This window comes from Bombus impatiens, unplaced genomic scaffold (assembly GCF_000188095.3).
Source record: "Bombus impatiens unplaced genomic scaffold, BIMP_2.2 scf_0318, whole genome shotgun sequence".
Classification (NCBI taxonomy): Eukaryota; Metazoa; Arthropoda; class Insecta; order Hymenoptera; family Apidae; genus Bombus; species Bombus impatiens.
In genome coordinates this window covers 1,981,206-1,999,388 of record NT_176737.1, presented here as the reverse complement: position 1 = coordinate 1,999,388, position 18,183 = coordinate 1,981,206, and the positions used below count along the sequence as shown (strand labels likewise).

The 18,183-nt window shown below is 29.8% G+C and overlaps 3 protein-coding genes across 10 annotated transcripts; all 3 read left to right on the top strand.

Annotated features, from left to right (window-relative positions):
• Positions 1–364: 364 nt before the first annotated feature.
• On the top strand, positions 365–4,288 carry LOC100742716 (rho GTPase-activating protein gacF). Of its 5 annotated transcripts, none has more exons than XM_033320484.1 (7): positions 365–1,241; positions 1,323–1,518; positions 1,749–1,920; positions 1,992–2,064; positions 2,144–2,468; positions 2,562–2,910; positions 2,993–4,288. In XM_033320484.1, the coding sequence occupies exons 1-7, from the start codon at positions 549–551 to the stop codon at positions 4,170–4,172; spliced, it is 2,988 nt and encodes a 995-aa protein (XP_033176375.1). In that variant the 5' UTR covers positions 365–548; the 3' UTR covers positions 4,173–4,288. The 5 variants fall into 5 exon arrangements, with proteins under 5 accessions (XP_033176375.1, XP_024223129.1, XP_012240629.1 ...); XM_024367361.2 differs by having other exon boundaries at positions 2,550–2,910; XM_012385206.3 differs by having other exon boundaries at positions 1,323–1,482; positions 2,144–2,910.
• A 648-nt stretch (positions 4,289–4,936) lies between these two features.
• LOC100742832 (E3 ubiquitin-protein ligase synoviolin A) lies at positions 4,937–8,407 on the top strand. 4 transcript variants are annotated; one of them, XM_012385201.3, is made up of 9 exons: positions 4,937–5,086; positions 5,230–5,463; positions 5,586–5,678; positions 5,781–5,933; positions 5,996–6,286; positions 6,359–6,573; positions 6,695–6,912; positions 6,991–7,396; positions 7,479–8,407. In XM_012385201.3, exons 2-9 carry the CDS (start codon positions 5,335–5,337, stop codon positions 7,777–7,779), a joined length of 1,806 nt encoding a protein of 601 aa, XP_012240624.1. In that variant the 5' UTR covers positions 4,937–5,086; positions 5,230–5,334; the 3' UTR covers positions 7,780–8,407. The 4 variants fall into 4 exon arrangements, with proteins under 4 accessions (XP_012240624.1, XP_012240623.1, XP_012240625.1 ...); XM_012385200.3 differs by having other exon boundaries at positions 4,950–5,086; positions 5,210–5,463; XM_012385202.3 differs by having other exon boundaries at positions 4,956–5,086; positions 5,213–5,463.
• Positions 8,408–10,067: 1,660 nt separating this feature from the next.
• Positions 10,068–16,267, top strand: LOC100742949 (serine/threonine-protein phosphatase 4 regulatory subunit 3). Its single transcript, XM_012385184.3, has 5 exons — positions 10,068–11,674; positions 11,839–13,437; positions 13,517–13,668; positions 13,749–14,151; positions 14,253–16,267. The coding sequence occupies exons 1-5, from the start codon at positions 11,477–11,479 to the stop codon at positions 14,337–14,339; spliced, it is 2,439 nt and encodes an 812-aa protein (XP_012240607.1). The 5' UTR covers positions 10,068–11,476; the 3' UTR covers positions 14,340–16,267.
• Positions 16,268–18,183: the final 1,916 nt, after the last annotated feature.

The window sequence follows — 18,183 nt, the reverse complement described above, 5'->3', positions numbered from 1 at the left end:
GACTTATGAACACAACTAAAGAAATGAAACCTACAGAGAATTTGTTTTATTTTTTAAATGTTATAACATGTTGCTATGGATATCCTGTACATTTTTATAGACAAATTTTTCATAAATACATACGCATCCGCAACCTAGGGATAATTTATAAATTTGGGGATTTTATTCTGCTATTTATTTCATGATACATTTTTATATACTTATTTATATAGTTAAAATAATATATAACTATACTATAAACAGCTGTATTCATTTTCTAAATGAATTAGGAAACTTAATATTTTATACTAATGTCGAATTTGAGTTTGAGTTTCATTTTTCTTTCAGTACATTAGAATGTCAAATTTTATTTTATAAGTAATATTGTATAGTTGGTAATGGCGTATGTCAGTTACATGATAATTTTAATGTAACTGTACGTATTTAATAATGTTTGTATAAATATGAAAACTGTATTGTATTCTTGCACAGTTTATAAACAAAAAATTTTATTTTAAAGATTTCATTGTAATTTATGATCAAATAATTCCTATCTTTAAATTACAAACATGTTGATTTACGATGTTCTACATAAAGAAACAGTATACCAATCAATTGTCAGTGATCTTCGTAATTACGGAGTTAAGTATCGTTTTAAAAAAAATATGTTTAAAGCAGAACGATCTGAAGGGAAACGCATTTTGAAAAAAGTTTTCAAGACTTCTTTATTGTACCAACCATTGGATGTCGTGAATTTATCTTCTGGTGCCATTGTGCATGTGCCTGTTTTTGTGAGTCATGCATCCACATTTTTAGAAAAGTATATCACTCAGGAAGGATTATTCAGAAAAGCAGGATCACAACTTAGACAAAAGGAATTAATAATTCGTTTAGATAATGGTGGCAGTTTAGGGGAAAAACATCATGCCATTGATGTAGCTAATTGTTTAAAAACATTCTTCAGAGACTTACCAGAACCATTGATTCCATACACGTACCATGATTTATTTGTACACTGTGTCATGCTTAAAACTTATTGTGTACAAGCATTGTTATTAGCTTGTATTCTTTTACCACCACATCATCTAAATACTCTGGCATTTTTTATGGAATTTTTAAAGAAAGTAGCACAATATGAGAAACAAAATAAAATGGGCATTGATAATTTAGCAAAAGTTATTGGTCCAAATATAATGCCTCTGCAAGAAACCACTATGTCTGCTGTGCAAATGCGTCTTGAATTACACTTAATTGTTGTTAAGGTGATATGCATATTTGTCTTGAAGAAGAATGTCAATTTTAACATAAGATAATTTCATTAGCTTTATCTGGAAATATTGCAGATTTTAATTGAAAATGCAGAAAGTATTGGTATTTTACCAGATCATATAACACAAGCTATTTCTATGGAAACAATTGGCAGTACAGATAATGAGTTAGATGTATCTGATCATCTGCGTTCAAAATTCAAAAAAAAGAAACATCGCAGTGGAAGCCTTACACGTAAGCCACATCTAAGTGCCTCCAACCTCAATCTAAGTATGTCTGTCGATCTGTTCGTAGTAATTTATTTCCAAACTGTATTTACACTGTACTGACATAAATACTGAAGTTTCATAATAACAGCATGCGATGAAAGTTTTATTTAATAGACATAAACCTATGTTCTAACAAATGTACCATTAACTAACTTACTAACTTGATTACTTAACAGATCAGAATTCTCTTATTTACATAGAATTCTTTAAAATTTAAATATTTTTCTTTAGGAATGTTTAATGGTCTAAAAAAGATTGTTAGCAAAAATGCTGCATCTGAAGATAGTAACACATGTGATAGTCAAAGGATATCTGAAAATGCTAATTCAGTACATACATTAAATACTAAGCCCACAAAAAAAAGGAAAGTTGATTATATAGATCCACCAAGTACAAAGAAGAAGTATGTATTTACTTCTTTTATAGATATAAACAATTATCATTTGTAATATATACGATAAACTTATGTTTCAGAAGAGTTGTAGATAAAGCAGATAAATCTAAAAAGATTAGACTTAGTTTGGATCGTTTTGTACAGAGAAAGCCAGTAAGAACATGAGAATAATTTATTTCATGAGTTAACAAGTTTGATTATAACAATCTACATAATATTTTTATATTTGCAGAAAACTGTTGATGAAAGCACAGAATCATCTAAGAATACTTTTGATACTCAGGCAGAACGTCGTTGGAGTTCTGTTTGTGACTCATGTGGTGACTCACAAAGAACATACAGAGCATATAGTGATAGTTCATCACATTTGAAATTAATTCTAAAAGACAGTGAAGTATCAAACGACCTTCACAGAGAGTATAATAATATGTTTGGTGATGCAGATGTTAATTTATCAGATGATAGTGACGAGCAGGTCTTGTTAACAAAAGATGATATTAAATCTAGTAAATGGCACACACAGTTAAGTTCAAGTTCGGAAGAATTAAAAGATCTAGGTAATTATAAACAAAGACGAATGAACCCAATGAAAAGAAGATTAACTGTAAATAATTTTGAAACATATTCACATGTTCAAGTCACATTTGTAGATAATCAGTCAGAGGAATACGTTACGATACCTAAAAGCGAATATGAAGAAATAAAAAATAGAGTTTTAGCAATTGAATCTCGTCTTTCTCAAGAATTCAAATGTATAAATAATGGAAATGGTGAGGAGAATGATGATTTATTATTGCATTCTGTGAAAAAAGTACAAACTGCGTATGAAAGGACATTGGAAGAAGCTAGTATTGAAAGTACAGTGACAACAGACTACTTAGCTAAAAAACTTGGTAAAGAACTTAAAATTAGAAGATCAGATGAACACAAAATCATCAGGTCTCCAAGTGCTCGAAAAATAGGAAGTTTAAGAAGGAGATCACAAGAAAAAGTGATGAGGTAAATTATACTTTTTATGAGCTATGTAAATTAGTATGTTTCTGTAGTTTACAATCTTCAATTTATTTCTTCTATCTTTTAGCAAACGTGTTAGACGAACTGCTTCATGGCACATTTCTCGTGGATCAGATTTGCAATCACATACACAGTCTGATCAAGATTTGAGCAATGCTTACTCCCATAATGAAAAAACATTTTCACTGAATTATACAAAAGACGATGCTGACTTACGACCTATATCTACTTCCCTTTGGAAAAAAGGAGATAATATAATATTAAATAATGTATGCGATGAGTTTAAAAATTCAAATGTATATACAAAAAAACACAATCAGAATTCTTTTCAATCGGTGAAAGATCGAACAATCACGACGGTACGTCGAGTATCGTCTTTTCATGGTGATGAACTTACAAATACGGCCACATATTCCGATAGCAAAGTTGAAAAACTGAAGAAGACGAATAGCCAACAAAATATGATTTTAAACAGTACATCTGTAGGTAAACTGATTCCAAAATCTGAAGAGAAAAAGAAAGCTGTTATATCCTGGAAGGATGCAGATGGATATTTTGGATCAACAAACCAAACGAAATCTCCAATTACTCAAACTGGTCGTGCATCTATCGCAAAATTAAGAACTCAGAATGCAGGAATGGTACTAGCTAAAGCTAAATTATTTGATGAGTGCACGGCAAAAGTACACTCTCAAAACACCACTATAAATAAGAAAAACAGTCTACTTTGTACAGAGGATGATCAGTGCATGAATAATATAAAACATAATTGTGAACGGACAGAATTGTGTCGAAAATCAAACAAAAATGTAAAAAGTAGAAATTCAAAATTGATATTGAAACATTCTCCTTCTCGTACTATGATGGAAACCGAAAATAAGGAAAAGGATATTGAAATGTGTTATTGTATTTCCAAAGACTTTATGACATGCAATACAGCCACTCATCAAAAAGAAAATAGGGCTGTTAAAACATCACCTTTAATGCAAAATGTACCTGTGGATATGATATCACAGAATTCAAGACTAAGTATCTATAAAGTTGATAATAACGTGCTGTGTAAGACTCCGCATATTAAGAAACCATTAACTATAAAAACACCTAAAAGTGGCAAAGCATTAGTAAGAAGACCTCTAGTGGATTCTCGTAGGACACCTTTAAAGGCTGTTGGTCAATTAGGAACTCCAAAGTATCAGAGTCCTAAAAGTATTTTAAAGACACCAAGAAATATCAGTAGACACTCTTAATTTAAAGTACAAATTTATCAGAAATGTGTTCAAGAAAGTCTATTCTGCAATACTTTCAATTATAAATTGATAAAAGTACTATGAGATTGTCTTACAACTTAGAATCTCAGAACCAAGTTTAGAGAAAAAGTTTATTTTCATAACACATCCTTACTATATATACTATAGTTATAGTACTTTTATGTATGATAAATTGCCATAAATATACAGAATAGTATTTTATATATGTTATATGAAAACATAAGTGTGTGATAAACATACTGAACCAATGATTTTGTCATACATTTTAATACTATAAAATATAGAACCTTTTTAGACAAATATTTTTGCTTGAAGAAGTTATGTATTTATATATATATATGTTCTTTTGTACTTGTTTTCGTGTTATTAATATACATATATGTTTACATACATTTAGCAAAGTACAAACGTGTATTTTTTTAATTGCAATATTATTTTTTGAAATTTCGAAACTTGTCCCATTTTTAAAGATTGAATTTTTTATACATACCGTAAAAAATACAAATATACTGCCGCAATTTTTTATAATACAATATTGTATTTTCTGTTTTATGAACCACATGTAATTTGTTCATAAATAAATAAAACTTACACAAAGTTATATCCATTGTTATATCGATATATGTATATATATTAGTATTAGAATATGGAATTTAATTAAAAAACTACAGTACAAAAAGGAAATTTGTTATATTCCACGTGGTTTAAATATATATAACATAATTGTAGACAATTATTCATCGTTCCACCAATCACACTTTACCGTCTGTTCCATCTGGAATTGTCAAGTAAAAATAATACACGTTCGCTGTTGCAAAAAACAATACAACTATGACACGGAAGTTCTATTTCCTTCGTGAAGTAAAATTCTTTTCGATATTTAGATAATAAAGGTGTGATATATATGCACACAAGGTCACATTTAATGATTGTTCCATTTTTTATTATATAAAATGTCGTGGAAATGTATTCATTGATAGCAAAGTTGATAGTTTTGGATATTGTCGTTAGGATAGCAGCGCCTCGTTTATTCTAGTCGGATCTACAGCTGTTGATACGTAAATTGTTGGTGAAATAAGTGTCAGTGAATATAACATTCGGAAAGAGCAGCCTTTGGGCTGAAAAAACAATATATACAAAGATGAGAGAGGCTGGAATAATGTTAATAAGCACAGCATTAACATGTGCTGTGATAGGCAACGCGTATTATCAAAGAAAACAGTTTTATCCAACAGTAGTTCACATAACCAAATCCAACCCTAGTATGACGGTAAGTTTCGATGTTTTCTTTTTAAGATCTTCTGTTTATAAACGTTATATTTCATTATACATATACATATATTTCTGAATGTTCTAACGATTCTTCCGTTTGTTTTCTCATGTGAAATTTAGGTAATCTATACACAAGGTTTGATTCTAGTATTTATGATAAATGCTTTCTTTCGAAAGATATTTTTTGGTACCCTACGTGCTGCTGAACTTGAGGTAAATATATAATGTATTAAGGTTAAATATATAAATATAAATATATAAAGGTTAAAAAATGTGCGTACAAATATACATATACCAAGAGTTATTTCTTTACAGCATTTGTTGGAAAAAGTATGGTATGCAGTAACTGAAACTTGTCTAGCGTTTACAGTATTTAGAGATGATTTTAGTCCAAAATTCATAGCACTATTCACACTTCTTTTATTTTTGAAATCATTTCACTGGTTGGCAGAAGATCGTGTAGATTATGTAAGTAATATGAGTAACTTAATATAATTTCATATATAATATTTTGTTTCATTTATTTTCAGATGGAAAGAAGTCCTGTAATAACTTGGTTATTCCATCTTAGAGTTGGTACTCTATTGGCATTATTGTTTGCTATAAATTTAACCATGATTCATTATGCGTATAATACAACAGCGACGAAAGGTCCCTCAGTGCAACTTGTTTTTGGTTTTGAATATGCCATTCTCTTAACTGTTGTATTCAATATTAGTGTAAAGTATATATTACATACAATAGATCTACAAAGTGAAAATCCATGGGACAATAAACCAGTATTTTTGTTGTACACAGAATTAATAATTGGGCTGTTGAAGGTGGGATAAAGTGATAAGATATATTCATTAAATATTTATAAAGTCATTGATTTAATATATCTTTTCTTTCAGGTTATTTTATATGTTGCTTTTGTCACTTTGATGGTCAAATTATATACTTTACCTTTGTTTGCACTTCGTGCAATGTATTATACAATGAGAGACTTTAGGAAAGCATTCCACGATATTGTAATGTCGCGTCGAGCTATCAGAAATATGAATACATTATATCCAGATGCTACAGCAGAAGAATTAGCTGCTGCTGATAATGTATGCATTATATGCAGGTAAAATAAAGTTACTAATTCATTAAAAAATATAACTTCTCAGAAATATTGATGAAACATTAAAAATATACTACATATTACAACATTGTACAACATTTAATAAAAATATACAACATTTTAGGGAAGAAATGGTGTCTGCAAGTAAAAAGTTACCTTGTAATCATATTTTTCATACTGCCTGCCTTCGTTCTTGGTTCCAACGTCAACAAACGTGCCCCACATGCCGTTTAAATATTTTAAGACCTGTTAATAATAATCAAGGAAATAGGCAACAAAATCAAGCACAAGCAGGACCACAAGTGCCTCAAGCTCCACAAGCACCAGGATTTAATCCAATTGGTGTGTATATTTACGATTATTTTTACACGTGTCCACATTAAGAAAATAAATCTAATGTTTATATGTTATTCAATAAAGTTCAAGTTCTCCCAGCATTTTGGGCTGGGATGCATGCTCCAGGGGCACCGGCAGCTTTACAACAACAGCAACAACAGCCACAACAGCAACAAGTTTCAAATGCAACAACACAGCAACAACAAGCTCAAAATAGTGGGCCAAATACTCCATCAACCTCATTTCAAAATTTGGCAGCTAGTGGTGTACCGTTGTTTCCACCACCATTCCCAACTATGGTACCATTGCCTCCTATTCCTACGCCACCGCCAAATCTTACAGAATTAAGCGAAGAAGAACTTAGAGCAATGGAAGGTAATTTACGACAAGCCGTTGAAGCTAGAATACAAACGTTGCAAAGAGTTCAGCTTCTATTAGATGCTGCCAGTGCTATGATGAACCAATATCAAACAGCAGCTGTTACTGCTAAGTATGTACGAGTTTTTTTGTAGCTTAATAAAATTTAAAAATAACGATTAATATTGTTATTTCATAACACATGTTTATTGCAGTATTCCAGTGCCAACTGCAACAAATAACACGAATGTTACAACAGATATTTCTTCAATGGCAAAACAAGGAACATCTAAAACTGCATGTCCTGAACTTAACAGCGAGCAATCGCAAGATAACGCTGAGATGAATGTTCCTACTGCAAATTCTCCTAATGATAATGTAAATACGTTATCAGGTATAAACGGTAATGATGCAACTCCAGAATCATCAATTAGGAATGACACGGAATCTTCAAGTGAACAAGAAATGCTACGAAGACGTAGGCTACAAAAATTTTCAGCTCATAAATGTTCGTAAAATTATGTGATAATTTGTGTAATATAATTGTACCTTGATCAATAACAGGCCTGATTGCAGATACAATTGATATTCGAAAAAAGATGTAACAATTATGATTAAGAGCTTGAAAGTTGAAGTTGATACTATGATATTAATAATCACAAAATATCAAATAATCATTTAAAGGAAATAATATGATAAATTTTCCTTTTCTTTCTTTTTCTTCGCAAATTATTTTAGTAGTTAAATATTCATGAAGCAAGTCATGCAGATTATGACTAGTTCTTATTCCTTAAATACTATGCGTGTATATATCCTTTCTACGATATGTTTTTCCGATATATTTCATAAAAAAATAATTTTTGTATTGATTAAATTGTTTCTGTACGCTTTATCTAAAAGTGATTTTAATTTATCATTTTTATCCTACAATTTTTATATCATAAAATATAACTTATATAAAACATTCTATCAGTCTTGTTTGTGCTACATACAGGCTAATGTACAGATTTTACTAATTATTACATGTTAAGAATGTTTGTATCTGTACATGGGAGTGGTAATGTCAGTTATTATAACATGACTGTAAAATAATTGTTTTAAATAACTCTCATTATGAGTAATAAATTTATCTGTCTATTTAGTAGTGCTTTTGTTTCCATCATATAAATTTGTATACATTTATAAATTTGACATATGCAAAATTATTTGTAATAATTTTGAACAATAAACACATCAAATAAGATGACAAAAATAAGTACAAAATAAATTATATTATTTATAAAAACAAATTAATACGAAGTTCCAAGATAACTATGAATGTAATTATTTTAAATTTAAAAATAGATAGTATATATATGTGTATAAATATAATTAATAAAAAATATATATAGGTATAAAAAATACACACACACATATATATATATAATTATTATAGTTTTTGTTTGCACAAAAGAAAATTTTAAACAGAAGTACAAGTAAAAAAAAAAAGAGTATTACATTTATTTTAATAAATTGCGATGTTAAATTTTGATCTAAATATAAAAAATTGATAAACAATACTTCGCGTTTTATAACATTTCATTACTCGTTAGCAAAATAGTATGATATAATTAATTTCCCTCTAAAGGGAATTGCAAAAATATTCATATATTTCTAAAAACTATCATATACATAATCGTGATCATAACATTTATAAATATCGGAAAGGATATAAATAAATAATCATTGTTATTCATTAAATGTTATCGATCAGTGGAAAGATAATTATAACCTTATTTTTCCATACTGGAAATGCGCAAACTCGGTAGGACTGTAATATAGAGATCAAATCCTATTGTGTAAATGATTACTATTTGTAATTTAAATTATTATAGAAAAGAGAAAGGTGTATTAACGTTTTAAAAATATAAAATTTTAAATCATATAAACTTCATAAAAAATTTCTACTGCTACGTAATTATTTATAAAATGATAAGTATTTTTGTTAATATATGTAATTTTTTGCATAAAACTTTCTAATATTCAATTTTATTTCAGGTATTTGAATATCTTTACTTTTTCTTCATAATTTTGATCAAATGTATCCTTTTATTTTTTGTGCTTTAGTTTTCGTTTAATTGATGTAGTTTAATTAATTTGCCGATAAGTATATATGTTATATATATATATATATATATATATATATATATATATATATATATATATATATATATATATATATATATATATATATATATATATATATATATATATATATATATATATATATATATATATATATATATATATATATATATATATATATATATATATATATATATATATATATATATATATATATATATATATATATATATATATATATATATATATATATATATATATATATATATATATATATATATATATATATATATATATATATATATATATATATATATATATATATATATATATATATATATATATATATATATATATATATATATATATATATATATATATATATATATATATATATATATATATATATATATATATATATATATATATATATATATATATATATATATATATATATATATATATATATATATATATATATATATATATATATATATATATATATATATATATATATATATATATATATTCAATGTACAAATATACAATACAATATTTAATCAATTGTAAATATTACAGTATTATGTTTTTTTATATAAATAAAATCTATGTAAAATAAGTTTATGATATGATATATCATTCAAATATCATACGAAATATCTATATCTATCTATCTACCTATATGTATATGTGAATTGAAAGAACGCAGAATAGAGAAAGTAGAAAACAAGAGAGACATGAGATAAATAATACAATTTTGTGCAAAATCGCATCAATTTTTTAGTAGTAACAGAGAAATGAACTAAGAAATTAACTAATATACAACATAAGGAATGAACTGATATTGATTAAGGATACAAAATGGACAAGTGAATGATATCAATAATTGAAACGTTTAATTAATATATCAACAATTTAACATTTCATATTTAATCTTGAATTAGCTTAAGGACAGTTTATATATTGTAATAATGAAGGTAATGTTCATTAAAATACGGTTCTTTCATATTACGCGCTAAAGTCCTTGAGATACACGAGGCGAACCCCGTAGCGCGTTGTTGTGATCTAACATGGCGGAGTGTAGTGTTGTGGCTGCTCAGTGTCTATGTCAATTTTAGAGTGATCTTGCTTAATAAGAAGGAAAGGATTGCAATGGTCGATAATCGCGATATCGAAAGAAATCGAGTAAAGTAATCGTGTACTTATGAGTATTTCTATTACAAGAGGATCGAGTTTAATTTGGGTTTGGTTTCGTCGCGGGAACCGTACACAGCGGTGAGAGAGCACGCAGAGTGCAGTCTTCCCAGCAACAAAATTTTCTCCTGACCTTCTACAGACAACAAGCTGGTCTATCCGAATGACTCAACGAACAATCGAGATTTAATCGCGTTTCTTATACACGACACGTGATAGCGAAAACGCGCACGACGTAAAGTTTTCCCGCGCGTCCTGAGAGGTTTTCTTGGCGCAAGAATCAGGCTTATGCAACGAAGAGCGCATAAACATCTATTACGGTAAACAATCTTATCCCGTCAATCAAACTTGAAGGGATGTGAACTAAATGACAGATCATCATAGCCCCAATTTTATCTTAATAATTTTAGTAACAAAACTCTTAATATTTGCGTAACTTCGTTAAACGAGGTCTTTTATAGAATTAGTGGGAAAAACTAAGAAAGGACATATAGGCTGATGAAGTCTGTAGAAATTGTCAACAATTGTTATTAGAAATGAATAAAGATCCCTTATGGTATATTTGTTAATTAACAATTACTTCATTTGTTTTACCCAAGCTATTTGGAAAAGAAAATAATCTTATGTATGTGAATCGGAACGTTAAAAGAACCATATATATATTTAAAGGTGTCTTTGTCTTGTAAAATTAATGTTGTAATAAAAAGCCTTAATGGGTTACAAAGGAGTAACTGACAGATCGATATATGCAGATTTCAGTGCATTTGTCGATATATCAGAGAGTTGAGAATCATTCATAAATATATCTAAAAAGCCAAAGAGTTGGTGAAATTTAAAGGGATGCAAGGTAGCTGGTGATATTATAAAATAGTGTGTATAAGTTAATTTTTACAATATGACGGACACACGCAGAAGAGTGAAGTTATATGCACTTAATGTTGATAGACAATGGGATGATCGTGGTACAGGTCACGTTTCTTCTTCATATATAGATAGACTGAAAGGAATTTCACTTTTAGTCAGAGCAGAGAGTGATGGTTCGGTTTTGTTGGAAAGTAGAATATTACCTGATACAGCATATCAGAAGCAACAGGTAATGAAATAATGAAATCATTATAAATTTTTAATTCAATATTTATTTAAACAACCTTTTCATGTAACATAATTTTAATTAAGAGTATAGTAAACAATATGTGGAAAATCAATCAAATTATAAAATACAGAAATTATAAAACACTATTTGTTTTTTTATTTCAGGATACTTTAATAGTTTGGTCAGAAGGAGAAAATTTTGATTTAGCCTTAAGTTTTCAAGAAAAGGCTGGCTGTGATGAAATTTGGGAGAAAATATGTCAGGTCCAAGGAAAAGATCCATCTGTTGAAATTACCCAAGATATTGTCGAAGAGTCAGAAGATGAACGGTTTGATGATATGTCTGATGCTGCTCCTCCAATAGAATTGCCTCCGTGTGAGTTAAGTCGACTGGAAGATATCAATGAACTCATAGGAAATTACTTATCTTCACAAACGAGGAAAGATAAATTAGCACTGGCTTTAGAATCAGAAGGCTATATAAAAAAACTATTAAATCTGTTTCATACTTGTGAAGATTTAGAAAACATTGAAGGATTGCATCATTTGTATGACATATTTAAAAATATTTTCCTACTTAATAAGAATACATTGTTTGAAGTTATGTTTAGCGAAGATATCATTTTCGATGTTGTTGGATGTTTGGAATACGAGCCAACATTACCTCAGCCAAAGAGGCATAGAGAATATCTTCGACAGTTAGCCAGATTTAAGCAAGCAATTCCTATTACAAATGCTGAATTATTAGCTAAAATTCACCAGACGTATCGAGTTCAATACATTCAGGATGTAGTTCTACCGACTCCGAGCGTATTCGAAGATAATATGTTAAACACATTGAGTAGCTTTATATTTTTTAATAAGGTCGAGATAGTGACCTTGATACAGGATGATGAGAAATTTCTTACTGAACTATTTCACCAATTAACTGACGAAGCAACATCAGATAGTAAAAGACGAGATCTAGTTCTTTTCTTAAAAGAATTTTGTAACTTTTCTCAGAATCTACAACCACAAGGAAAGGAGGCCTTTTATAAAACTTTAACAGCACTTGGTATTTTACCTGCTCTAGAAATTACTTTGGCAATGAACGATGCCCAAACAAAAACAGCCAGTATAGATATATTGACTTATATTGTGGAATATTCTCCAAGTGTTGTTCGAGATTATACATTGCAACAAATAAATAATACAGAACAGGACCAAATGTTAATAAACGTAATAGTTGCTCAACTCGTTGGCGATAGTGACCCAGAGTTGGGTGGAGCTGTACAATTAGCTGGTGTATTACGCCTGCTCCTTGATCCAGAAAACATGTTGGCTTCCGTTAACAAATCAGAAAAGACTGATTTCTTAAATTACTTCTACAAGAATAGTATTGGAACATTGATAGCGCCATTATTAGCAAACACAATCGGAGAACGACCAGCAAGAGAGGATTATAGAACAGTACAGCTTTTAGGATTGATCTTAGAGTTACTATCATTTTGTGTAGAGCATCATACATACCACATTAAGAATTGCATACTGAATAAAGATCTGCTTAAACGAATACTGGTTTTGATGAAATCAACACACACGTTTTTAGTATTGTGTGCTTTAAGGTTTATGAGAAAAATTGTAGCATTGAAGGATGAATTTTACAATAGATATATCATTAAAGGGAATTTATTTGCGCCTGTATTTGATGCATTTGTGAGAAATAATGGTAGATATAATTTGTTGGATTCTGCTATTCTTGAAATGTTTGAATTTATTAAACTGGTAAGCACGCATACATACTATAAAGTCTTTTATAAAGTTGTATGTTTTATTTCTGACACATCGATTAATTTCATTGTAGGAGGATATTAAATCGTTATGTTCGCACGTTGTTGAAAATTTTTCGAAAGAATTGGAAACAATTGATTATGTACAAACATTTAAAGCTTTGAAATTAAGGTATGAACAGCATCAAGACAAGTTAAAGGATCGGGACAGAGCAGCTCTTGACAGGTATATTTCTGTTAACGAACGACATTTATATGAATTAAGAAATTTTTAGTAACGTATACTATTTGATTGTGCTTGTTTAGCGTTCCATCCATATTGAGAAATAGTCGATACAGAAGGGACCAGAGACAGTTAGATGAAGAGGAGGAAATGTGGTTCAACGAAGAGGAAGACTTTGATGAGGGTGAGGCGGTCGTACCCGCAGCAGCAGCAGACCTTGTGCCTCCGGCTTCCGCTAAGAAACAGTCATCAACATCAAACTCTGCGCTTAATCCCGCCCTTGCAGATTCTAAAAGTCATCATCAGCAACAGCAGCAACAGCAGTCCGTGTTGAACAACAATACGGCTAACAATAACATTACCTCGCAACAATCACAAATCAATAACACTACAACAACAACAAACGAATCTCCTATTACTTCGGAAATCAATCCAAATTCAACCATTGGCACAGTAGAGAAAGCTGGAACTGCACTATTTAAGAAAGTAATGTCTTGTTTCATTTTTAAGAATATATATCTATGAAATTATATCCTTAATTTAAAACACATATTTAATAATGCTCTAATGCTAATAACATCTTTTAGGGCTTGGTCGATTATGAAGGAGATTCAGACGAAGAAGAGGAAGATACGGAAGTAACACCATCTCCAAAACGACAAAGATTGTCATAGTAGGCAAACCGGAAGAAAACTAAGGAATTTGTGATTTTTAATTGCTGCTATACCATTTCTAACCCTTCTACTTGCACAGAGAAATTGACCGAGAGAAAAGATCGTACTGTAAACCTTTTTATAACAGATAAAGGACTATACTCTTTAAGTGAATGGACGTAACGAGGATACGTGTTCACAATGTGGTGAAAATGACATACCTCTTTGTGCTTGTGTGTATAAATGTACGAAAGGATCGGTATTGAACGCAGGTGGGTGAAAGGGTCTAAGAAATGGGATATATATAATTAGGATTAAAAGAAAAAAGATGATGAACCAATGCGATATAAAGAAAGAGAGAACTTTCTTTAAATAAGACATGATCATAAAATTGTGGCATAATATTATATGACCACATAAGTGTTAAAAATAATAAGATTTTAACAAGAAATAGTCCATTCCACGTTGTCTGGAAACACCCCACATACTAGAAGAAATTATTTCACGAATAGGCTAAGAAACTCTAGCCAGGCCTAGTGGTTCTTATAAATACAGAGTTTCTAAGCGTGTGCTTAGATTCATGTAATAACTGAAATTGTGACTATACGTCATATTTACATCTATTAAGAAGAAACTTATTATGTAAAAAAAATCACATGTAAAAGTACATGATGTACCGCACAAAAACAACTAAGTGTTTTGTTTTGCCATCCATAAATTTTCTTATTCGTGTGATGGGCAATTAAGACCTGTCCCTAAAGGGGGTCAGACATCATGAAACTTTATCCAATTTAACGGAAATAGTATTTAGTTTGTATATATATGTATATTTGTAACGATTGTAAAACAACCTTTCGTGGGTAAAGCAGACAAAATGCGATTCCTTTACAAATTCAGTTCCCAATTAAGGTTCTTTGAACGAGCTTTTCGGTTGTCAATGTAAGTAGTAGAAATTGTACAATAAACATATTTGATTTGTGTATATTTACCAGTTTGCACTTCATGTCCGCAATTCACTCCTCGATGTAAAAAAAAAGTATATGTGAAAGTGTTTTGCAATCTCGAGTATTAAATATAAACTATAATATAAATTATTCGTAACTAATATGGGTAAGAATAGAAGCTTCGTATTATTGTACTTTGTAAAGAAAAGATAAAAAAGAGGAATATTAAGTATATATATCTGTGCAAATTTATCCTTGCAAGATTTTATTATGTATAATATTTTCTCTATTGTCTAGTTTCGTCTAAATTATTTTCGATATAAATGTCTCCTTTTGTTTTGTAACAAAAAGAAAGAAAATGCATAATAACGAAGTATTGAAATTTTAAAGTCATCGACGCCGATAGAAATCGTGCAAACGATACTCAGTAAAAGATTATTTTTGGCGCGTTAATGTCATATCAAGATGGAAACGGAAGTTGATTGATCTACATTAGCTGCAGATAAGAGTATCTACTTAATTTTTTAACTACTGATACACAACCGAGAATGCTGGTATTATAAGAGTCCGAGCTAACTTCCTTTTTTTGATTTACGTCAATATGAGTCTCCTTAGAACATTTTTTCATTTCCTATTTCGTTTTTTTAACATTTAATGTTGTTTCAGAAACGTGTGCCTCCATATCTTGGTTGAGTTAACTCAAACAAAAGAGGAGCAGAAGTATTATAAGCTACTGTATAAATTTTTCACGTTGTTCCCCCACATACCCTGAACAGAGTTTCTAAGACTGCTTTAGACCTGTATATGTATATTGGACATTTTTCGTAAATACCACACATACACGTACCGTTTATGTACACATATACATATATATTAACTTATGATATTAAAAAAAGATGAGGAATCTTAGAAGTTAATTCGATCACGAAACGCAAGCGAAAAAAACCTGTGAATATCAAATTAGGCAAATTCGCTGGAGCTGAGTGATATACATGTTGTACATAAGAAGAAAGAAAAAAATGGAAAAAAGAAAAGAGAAGAGTGTAACTTGGATCAACCATGAAATAAGGAAGAGAAAAAGAGAGGGAGAATATGCATGAGAGAGAAAGAGAGAGAGAGAGAGAAAGAGTGTGTGTGTGCGTGCGCGCGCGTGTGTGTGTGAGCGAGAGAAAGGATGTGAATGAAATGTAGGAAAAGTTAATAATTAATTAATTAAGAGGATATCGAGTAATGTTATTCTTTATGTGTTTTACATAACATTCGTGATTTATTCGATAATAACAAGGGGCGAGAAAAAATGATAAAGATCTTGCATTGAACGTGCTTTAAAATGGTCTGTAAGTAGGGGGAAGAACACTGAAAAGAAGAACAAAAATTGAATCGATATCTAATTGTAAGTGATACTAGAGTAAACAGTGCGATCGTAAATGCTATGAAAGCTAAATTTCGTACCCACACAGAGACATTAACATGTACACATGTATTTCACATTTGTTCATTGTCATGCGTCGTTCTCATTGCTATTGCTTTTCCTTAATTTAATGTTCATTGTATCCCGGTGCTTCGAGTCGTACATGTATAGCCAAAAGAAAAAAAAAGAAAAAAAAGAAAAGAAAAGAAAAAGAAAGAGATGAAATCGTCGAGTGCAAGTTTTGAATTTATATTACATTTCTCAAAGAAACGTAGAATTCGTATTATTCGAAGATTAGGAAAGAAAAAGTTCAATTAATATTTTTCTCTTTTCTGCATTATTCCAGCTTTCTCTTCTTTTAATATGTACGAGTTAATCGCCCCCCCTCCCCCCCTCATATTTCGCTTTTGCAGTCGGTTTAAAATTTGACGAAATTGATTTTCTCTGAATCAGGAAGAATCACGAAGTCGATTTTTATGGTTATATATGTATATGTATTCATACATGTACATATACATATATATACATACAGTTTAATCTAACTATTGAAAATAGTAAATAGTATGTAAATACTTTTTCTGTGTTTTCTTTCTAATTTGAAGAAAAAAGCAGTGAATCATTTCATGTAAGATCAGCGCCGGCGGAAATCGAGAAATCTTACAATCGTTATAGTTCGATGTAATGTCGTACGATATTACATGATATAAAAATAAAATACCACGTGTTAAGAATATAATACGTTTTAATTATATGTACACATATTACACACACACACATACACACACAGTCAGAGGGAGAAACACCTTTTTATATGAGAAGTTATTCGTAAAAAATTAAAAGAAAAAGTCATGCGAAGTAAGAGCAAGCATGAAAGGAAAAATTAACAGAGGAAACTTTGGTTTGATGTGTAGTATGGTAATAGTCGAATGGAAAATTCAGTGGCAAATGAAGATTTTGCATTTTATTCTAGTGAAGTATGAACGACGATTGACTAGATGAGCTAAATAAGATGCGAGCTAAATATAAGTGGCGGAAGACGAATACCGAAAACCACCAATTTCTATATTTTTTAATTGACCACATGCTTCGTAAATTATATTTTAAATTAACTTTTCGAACGTTAGAAAAGTATATGATGAATTTTGAGTTTTGCATGTACCGTGTTTTCTACTAGAACGAATTTATTTTACGTTTGTTTCAAAAGTGTTGAATTTACTTTATTACGTTATTAATCAAATATTAAATGGAGTTAACATTCGTATTTCGCCACGAAATTATTTTGATCTTTATAATCGGGCAGGTAAAAAGGAGAAAAAAGTAAGAATGACAATTGTGTGTTACATGGAATAGAAGTATGTTGTAGAAATGCGAAGAATATTTAATTAAATAAAACTGAAAATGATATAGAAAGAATTGGTCGATGAACGGAGTCATACTTACCTCATAATCAATGTTTAATCGCAAGGAATAAAATGAAGGAGGGATATTTCTTTGTATGAATGTAATTGTC

Excerpts from the sequence above, each read along its gene's own strand:
- LOC100742716 (XM_012385204.3), top strand. The coding sequence starts at position 549 with ATGTTGATTTACGATGTTCTACATAAAGAAACAGTATACCAATCAATT. Across the intron at positions 1,519-1,748 it reads TGCCTCCAACCTCAATCTAA|GAATGTTTAATGGTCTAAAA; the intron begins GTATGTCTGTCG and ends ATTTTTCTTTAG. Across the intron at positions 2,911-2,992 it reads TCACAAGAAAAAGTGATGAG|CAAACGTGTTAGACGAACTG; the intron begins GTAAATTATACT and ends TCTATCTTTTAG.
- LOC100742832 (XM_012385201.3), top strand. The coding sequence starts at position 5,335 with ATGAGAGAGGCTGGAATAATGTTAATAAGCACAGCATTAACATGTGCT. Across the intron at positions 5,464-5,585 it reads AATCCAACCCTAGTATGACG|GTAATCTATACACAAGGTTT; the intron begins GTAAGTTTCGAT and ends TGTGAAATTTAG. Across the intron at positions 6,287-6,358 it reads TAATAATTGGGCTGTTGAAG|GTTATTTTATATGTTGCTTT; the intron begins GTGGGATAAAGT and ends CTTTTCTTTCAG.
- LOC100742949 (XM_012385184.3), top strand. The coding sequence starts at position 11,477 with ATGACGGACACACGCAGAAGAGTGAAGTTATATGCACTTAATGTTGAT. Across the intron at positions 13,438-13,516 it reads TGTTTGAATTTATTAAACTG|GAGGATATTAAATCGTTATG; the intron begins GTAAGCACGCAT and ends ATTTCATTGTAG. Across the intron at positions 14,152-14,252 it reads GAACTGCACTATTTAAGAAA|GGCTTGGTCGATTATGAAGG; the intron begins GTAATGTCTTGT and ends AACATCTTTTAG.